The sequence below is a fragment of the Melanotaenia boesemani genome, chromosome 16 (assembly GCF_017639745.1).
Source record: "Melanotaenia boesemani isolate fMelBoe1 chromosome 16, fMelBoe1.pri, whole genome shotgun sequence".
NCBI classification, from domain to species: Eukaryota; Metazoa; Chordata; class Actinopteri; order Atheriniformes; family Melanotaeniidae; genus Melanotaenia; species Melanotaenia boesemani.
This window is the reverse complement of record NC_055697.1, coordinates 21412821-21420676: the sequence shown is the minus strand read 5'-3', so window position 1 is coordinate 21420676 and position 7856 is coordinate 21412821. Positions and strand designations below refer to the sequence as shown.

At 40.8% G+C, this 7856-nt stretch overlaps 1 protein-coding gene across 2 annotated transcripts; it reads right to left on the bottom strand.

Moving 5' to 3' along the window:
• Positions 1–333: 333 nt before the first annotated feature.
• Positions 334–7131, bottom strand: LOC121656163 (monocarboxylate transporter 9-like). Of its 2 annotated transcripts, none has more exons than XM_042011231.1 (6): positions 6877–7131; positions 5886–6143; positions 4332–4475; positions 3447–3542; positions 2217–3095; positions 334–1969 (listed from the first exon to the last, which is right to left on the bottom strand). In XM_042011231.1, the coding sequence occupies exons 2-6, from the start codon at positions 6082–6084 to the stop codon at positions 1785–1787; spliced, it is 1503 nt and encodes a 500-aa protein (XP_041867165.1). In that variant the 5' UTR covers positions 6085–6143; positions 6877–7131; the 3' UTR covers positions 334–1784. The 2 variants fall into 2 exon arrangements, with proteins under 2 accessions (XP_041867165.1, XP_041867166.1); XM_042011232.1 differs by lacking the exon at positions 6877–7131 and adding an exon at positions 6272–6851.
• Positions 7132–7856: the final 725 nt, after the last annotated feature.

The window sequence follows — 7856 nt, the reverse complement described above, 5'->3', positions numbered from 1 at the left end:
GCTTGCTTGCCAGAAAAAAATTTGTTTATGTTACCAACCACGTGATACATATGTAACTATGGCGACCATTGGTAGGGTTGCCAGGAGAAGTTGAGCGGCTCAAGATGCAAAGCTGAAACCCTGTGGAAATGCTTCCTCTCCCCACTCTGTTCCTATTTAAGGAAGTTAAATGGGCAAATAATAGTGCAACATCAACTACTTTCTTTTTTTTTTTTTTTTTTTTTTTACACCTACTTTCATTAGAGTTCCGAACCTTTGTGTGGTTATCCTTAATTAAAATGGATAGATGTTACCTTTTGCTCTATGATAGAAACATTAGATTGGCTAATGGCATTTATCCAAAAATCTTTATTGGCACCTTTTAAATAAAACAATGAAACAGAAAAGCGGGCATAAATACAATACAGAAAATAAAAAAGGAATAGTTACAACATACTGTCTCATTTCTACAAACGGTACTTAGCTGAACCTTGTAAATACCCTCTTTGTATATAAAAAAAACAAGTACTAAGATCCCAGTTTACTCTCACACCTGAAACTGGAACCATCAAGGACATCTATAGTGGTTTGTTTAGCAACATTCAAAAGATTCTAAAAGCCACAAAAATCTAACAAAGACTATTTTAACAACTCTATGGCTGGTTTTGTGCATATAAAGGTCACTAGCACATAGGGCTTCATAATCTAGGGCTAATACAAAATTCTATCAAACAATTCACACGCATAAACCTGTGCACATATGTGAACATGCGTGTGCAGAAACATACACATACTGTAAAAACAGACACAGATACACACAGTCTGGTGGATAAGTACAAGGCTGGTCAAACTAAACGCCAGTGAGGTCTGGATAATCATACCACAAGAGGACCAACATGCTGTGTTGTAAATACAGTGAAATCACTTTGTTGGTTTTACATGTTTTTGAATTACCCTAACTTACATCTGACAGATACAGAAATTGAAGCTGTGTGAAACACATTCCATTGTAAAACAGTACAAACTGATTTGATGAATGTAATAATAAAAATGGTTAAGAAAGCAAGGTTTTTGTATTGTTCCAACAGGCATTATGTGTTGACAGGCATTGATTATCACAGATGCTTTGGTAACATATAAAGTGGCATATTTAGGATATGTATTACAACCATATTACAAAAAAAAGTAATACCTCTAATTAGCAAAAAATAAAGGCTCTCTCCTTTATTTAAATGCATCAATTCTCTGTTGCAGGAAAACTGGTGATCATATGTGCAGTTCTTTTTAGATGCCACTATGTTACATCAATTTCAAACATTTTCCTTTTTTTCTGAATCTAAATAATGGCACCTTTTCATGTTTTTAGAGCTACAGTGGAGCAAACCGTGTTTTCAAAAACACTGTAGAATCTGTAAAAACAAACAAACAAACACTGTAGAATCACTGTAATTTTTCCCAACATTGTTCAGGTAACCTCATAAAATGAGGCAGTAACAAAAAAACAAAAAAACAAAAACAAAAAACAAACAAACAAATAAACAAAAAGGCAATCAAAGGCATTAGAGTTAAACCTTTAAAAAGATCTGTAGTAGATGGTTTTAACCTGAGAAACACAGGCAAAGAACATGGGAAAGGCCTGTATTTTCAAAAGATTTGTATGCTAAACCCTGGCAGCAGAAATAAGGGAAATACCCCTGTATGATCAGAGAAAATAAGTTTCCTCTGAGAGGTGGTTCATGTCTGGCTGAAGAACAGTTGTAAAGCAGCAGGTGGGAGATCTGGGTCCTTTTAAAATGTGCTCCTATTCAGGCTACTGAGGCAACTTTGTCACAGCTGCTGGTATATTCAACTTCTGGTCTGTCATTCTCGCAGTGCTTCCTGTTCCAGCAGGGAAGGCTGAGCAGAGACAGGATGAGTGATCCCAACAGCACACAGCTCCCACTAAAGTAGAACGCTAAGTCATATGACTGTGTCCAGTCAAAGAACCACCCTGAAAAGTGATGAGAAAAGCACACACAGAGAGCACAGTCAGTAGGGCTTCCTGACAGATAAAGCAGTCAGCTAAAAGAGGACAACTTGGCTCTTACTGAAGTTATCATTATTCTAACTGCGTTTCTCACATAACACTTTGATTTTTTTAATGTCTCTGAAAACATGGCATTGAGTTGATCACTAGATAAAATAGAGCAATTACAAGTGTTTTAAGGCCTACAAATGTACACAAAAAAGTATCCTACCTACAACAGGGGGTCCAAGCATGATCCCAAATCCCCCAAAGAACATGAGGATACCGTGGGCCTGGGTCAACTTGTCCAAACCAACAATCTTAGTGGTAATGTAGGAGGTGAGAGACCAATTTCCAGAGAAGAAACCCAGGATGGCAGACAGGATCTGCAGTCCTACATAACTCTTGGTAATTGGGATAAGGAGCAGTATAAAACCTCCAGCAAACATAGTGAAGGCATATAGGTAGATGCCGTTGATCCACTTGATGTCCACCAGGATACCCAGCACTAGTTTACCTACACAAGTGGCAACTGCCCCTATTGATACAAGAGGAAAGACACTTATTTCTTCAATGAGTCCCTCACTCTGTGCAACATCTTCAATAAAGAGCACTGGTGGGAATGCACCAAGACTAAAAAGAAAGACAGCAATGCAGAAGGCCACCATGACTTGGTCCTGCAGGATCTCATACAGGGAGTGAAGGTACTTGGAATAAGCCATCTGCTTCTTCTTGATCATTTTCATAATTACTAACCCAGCCAGGGGAGCCTCTTTCTTCTTCTCTGTTTGATTGACCAAGTCCTTGGCATCGATGGTGATGAGCAACTCCTTCACTGTGAGATTTTTCTCTGGGGTTGGCATGGTGAAACCCGTTGTGATCTTCAAGTCATCCAGCGGTGGTTTCACAAAAAGCTGCTCTTCCGTGTTGCGTTCTAGGGCGGCCTTTTGTTTGAGGTAGTACCCTGGCATGTTAAGGGGCCTCATGAAGCCAGCGCAGGCCATAAGGTTTAGTGCAACAGCTCCGATGATAAGCAAGCAGCCATCCAGGCCAAACAGTACAATGAGCTCGTTCTGAGCGGTGGCGTAGATGAATGCACCAACACTTGTTCCTGAATAACCAGAGAAGACAAAAATTTGGTGTTTATGTGATACAGAGACAACTTGATAACATTTAGGTGGTGAGATGCTTACTTTTTTGGGCATTATCAACCCTCTTAATCAAGTTATGTCTGATAAAGTTAAAAATGTGCTGTCAGACATCTGATGCTATAACCATAATAGTTTTAATTCTCAGCCAGGCCAGATCTGGTCGCTGGCCGCCAGTCCAAGTGTCTACATAATAGACTACTCTGCCTTCGCTACACTACAAATGTTTACCTGGGCTTCCTATAGCTCCCAGCAGCTCATGCATGACAGATGTGTGCAACCAGAGATCTCAGGGCAGTGGGAAGTGGGAGTACCTGTGGTGACAATGCCGAGAGCAAGGCCGCGTCTCTTGTCAAAGTACTGACAGGTGATTGTCAACGTGGCTGCGTAGACAAGACCACAACCCAGACCTTAAAAAAAAACCAGAAGAAAGCACATTAGCCAACATTAAATAGTTAAAAGCATTCTACCTTTAAAATTATTTAAAAACCAGAATAGATACAAGGGGAAATTCTGTTACTGTAGTCTTGTAATACTTCAAACACTCAGCTCAGTTTATTTCATCATATGAGCTCTACAGAGTACATCTGTAAGTTCAGAGCGCACTGTGCTTCAGGTGTTTACACTAAGCAAAACATAGTGCAATGAGCAGTAAACAAGCTACACATGCCTGCTCAGCTGCAGCCAGCTATCTAAGGGCATCTCTAAAAATAAATCTCCGTCTTCAAATATGTATACACTTCCCTCTCCAGCACTCCCTGCACATAAAGGCAGTGCAGACATTGACAGGGTTCACTATCAGGATTAGGCTGGGCAGACATTTGATTAGAGGTGGCAGGTAGTGCTGGGCACACATCAGCACTGATGAGGGCACAAAGGCATTAACAGCTCAAATAGGAATCAGGCTTCATTGCAGTGTTGAAAAAAAGCCTGATAGTTAACTGTATATCTTTACATGATGTAACTGGCAGTGGTATTCATTAACAAGCAATTGAGGGTATTATCATCTTCTGATAACACATAATAGTTAGATCTGACATGTTCTTTCTCATTACCGCTCAAGAAAGTCTTCTTGACAGTCAGGTGAATCAGGTCACTTTACTGTAGCATTGTACAGTAGCATTATATATGCCTATAGCAGAGTACTGTATAAAAACATACAGGAGGATGTTTTCCATTATTATTCAGTATTTTCTTACCAACAACAATCCCATAGGAAAAGATGAGGAATTGGACATTTGGAGCAAAGGCACTCAGCATCAGGCCACCTGCCACCATTACACCACTGAAGAAAGTCACAGGACGTGCCCCAAAGTTGTCTACGCAAGCACTGCAGATAGGGCCTGAGAGAGGAGGAGATGAAGAAAGAGAACAGTGATGATATGCACTCCTTTATTTCTCGTGTTCTTAATAACATAGTTTCTGAGAAACTCAAAATCATCTGATGAGACCCTGCTGTCTCTGACCATGAGACTGCCACATGACATTAGGTTCACTCTGGCAACCTTTTAGAAGTTCTGTCATCTTCATTGCTCAAGTCCAGCTTCTTTTAATTTCTATTTCAACTTATTTTAAGGTTGGAAAAACTTCTCATTCTTCACTATCTAACAATACCCACCTCTTCCTCTTAGTGCCAGGTGCAATTTTGAAACTTAAGTGCAATGTGGTTTGTATCACTGCTCTGTATACGCCCATATCCTGAGGCTGCTTAAGTGATTGTGTGACCTTTACTGTTGTTTTTACCCCTCTAAGACCTTGCTACTGATGCCTGCCTCTGTAACTGGGGGTTGGAGACCCTGCTGTTAGGCAGTAGGAACTGTAGTGCAGCGGCATGTTGACAGCTGGGACACATGTCATGGACTTGCCTAGGCCTGAGGCCAGATCTGTCCAGTTTTGATTTTTGGTTCAATCCTTTAGGGAAAGACAGCAAGAAGCCAGACTGACAGGCCAGCTCTGTGTAAGACAGAGATATCTGCCAAAGCCGCAGTTGATCAACAGTCCTGTTTGCTAAACACTCCTGGAGCATAGTTCACCTTACATAAATTACTAAAAGGTTGATTTTCTTTATTAATTCATCTTTCAGCACCTGTGTTGTTACATTATTACCAAATAAATTAACAAAACTCAAATCTATGTGTTTTCTCCCTATGTATTGCTAGATCTGACTCTTTTGCTCCCTCTGTGGTTAGACTGGAGCTAAATGATCCTCCTACGTTCATATCATGGATGACTTGCACTTGCTTTACTCTGGTTGAAAATCAATAATAGCAGATCTGCTCAGGGAGCCACAATGTGGCTACATGTGTGATGCCACTTTTTCCACCTGTTAATACTGCAATATCCAAATTGTTCATGCCTTAGAGAGTTGAAATGCTCTTTTATATGTCAGGCATTGCTCAGACTTTGAACAAGTATGGTGTCTCCTCCATTATCAGTTGCATCAAATTGGATTATGACTAAGGAACAAACAGTAGGACAACAGGTGTAAAGGTGAACATTTAGAGTTCTGCATTGAACAGTATCTGAACCATAAATGTCAGTAAATTGTTATTCATTATAACAATAGTGCCAATGTATTACTGAGCAGTGAAACATTGGATTCTCAAAACAGTATGAAAACAAGAGCTGAAAGATTATACACATCTTCTTAAATTTGCAAATAATGTAGCAAAAATACAACGTCTCTTGAATTGCAATGTGGAGCCATGTTGATTACTTATATTAAAGTTTATTACTCAATAAATTATACTCACTGGCAATTAATCCCACTCCAGCAACAAGAGAGCCAACCCAGGCTGTCAAACCCTTGCCCTCCTGGAAGGCATGCAGCCACTCAGGGTACAAGACACCCATGGACTGGGGTGATCCATAAGCCAGGAGCTGGGCCATGAAGGATGCTGCAACAATAGCCCACCCCCAGCCTCCATCCAGGACTTTCTCAGACGAAGTCATGACGTTGATGTTTATGGTGCCCACTGGGATTTGTTACAGCTTTGACAGAGGAGGGTTTCCTGAAAAGGGAATTAAAAAAAAAACATCACAGTTGATAGCAAAATAATCCAGACAGGGGTCTGTGAAATACAAACGTTATTGTCCCTGGAAATTCTTTATAACAAAGGTTTTCACACTGCATACTTACTCCTAGCCACGATGTAAGAAATGGCTGCTGTAACACCTGTCCTGGGAAACAGGCAAGTCACCTGTATGTTTCTAAGCTCAAAGTGACTGCAGTTTGTAGATGGCTGGCTGCCCTATTTGTTCCTTTCTGCCTAACCACACCTTAGAGGAGGAGAGAATGAGGCCAACCTGCACTGCTGAGTTTCCCCCTGCACCTTTAACCTGCCCCTTCCATGAATCAGCTCTAACAAACATATAGAGACTCGACGTCCTTGCTGACATGAGGTTTTTCAGACCGCTGTCATTAATAATTTGTACAGCACCATTAACCATCTCTGAAACTCGCTGTTCGCAATGCGACTACTATACATAAAAGTTAATGAAACGCTCCTCAGATTGCAGTCTGGTTTGCTTACAACTCATTTGTACCACTGATAAATGAGTGGGATGTTATTTAACAATATTTCTACATACAAATCTAATTATAGTCTAATGGAAATATATCGGATGTCTAATGGCGACATATTTACCGACGACACTAAGTGTATTTTTCTTTCTTTACATAGTGTTGATCTACTTCACCAACAGACACTGCATGCTATTTTGTTACAAACATGCGGCACTCACCTCAGCATCTACAATAGCAGCAGCAGGCGCCTGCGGAGCTGCGCACTTTGCGGGAACTTTTCATGTAGGATGGTTCCCCTATTAAAACCTCTTCTAACAAAATATTTTCATACATTAACTACAAAACATCGCTCGTCTTTGAGTGGTGTATTCTATGAGCTCTGTGTGAACAGGAAGCGCTCTGCACCAACACTGTTCATTGTGCATCCGTTTCTTACTGCTTTGTAGCCGGTGACAAAACCGGTTCAAAGCTGTTCTTGCTGGTCCAGCAGCAGCTTGAGCGCAGACATGGGAGAAAGAGCGCTGCTTCCTCCTGCGCGGCGCGCCTGGAGCGCGGCGCGCGGCGCGCGGCACGCAGGCTCTGTCTCTCTGCTTTAAGGTGAGACTAGTGTCTTTGTTTGTTTGTTTTACCCTTTATTTACTCTTCTTTATATCTGAGGTTGTTAGGGAAGCGAAAGCTCGAAGATGAGCGTGCACAAGCAATCACACGCACACACGTCTATTTACCTGTTAGCTTGTCAGGCCGTAGACATAAATCAGATTTTTTTTTTTCTTTTTTATAAAGCCATAAATCAGTGCAACTCCAAAAAGTTAAAGTGAAAACCAGGAGCCATGTAACATAACCATAAAAGCTTAAAAAGAAAAAACTAAAACACTGAGATTCAAAGTAAAGGAATCCAATCTAGCTATCGCTAAAGATACAAGTTGAGCTGCTATTTCTAACGGTAGGAGATGAGTGAGCTCCTTCTCTTGCAACATTGTTAAGATTGCCATCAGTCCAGTCTGAACCGGCTGATAGATGAAAATAACACCACCAAATTGCACCAGTAGGGCGCACTGCTTGGAGTAATCAGTGTTGAGAGCAGATCCGAATTCAAGTCATGGTCGGTGTTTATCTCCAACAACACCCTACATATAACGTGTAACATAAAGTTGGAGAAAGTACACTACAGTGGCACACTAACAAGCTGCAAAGCAAA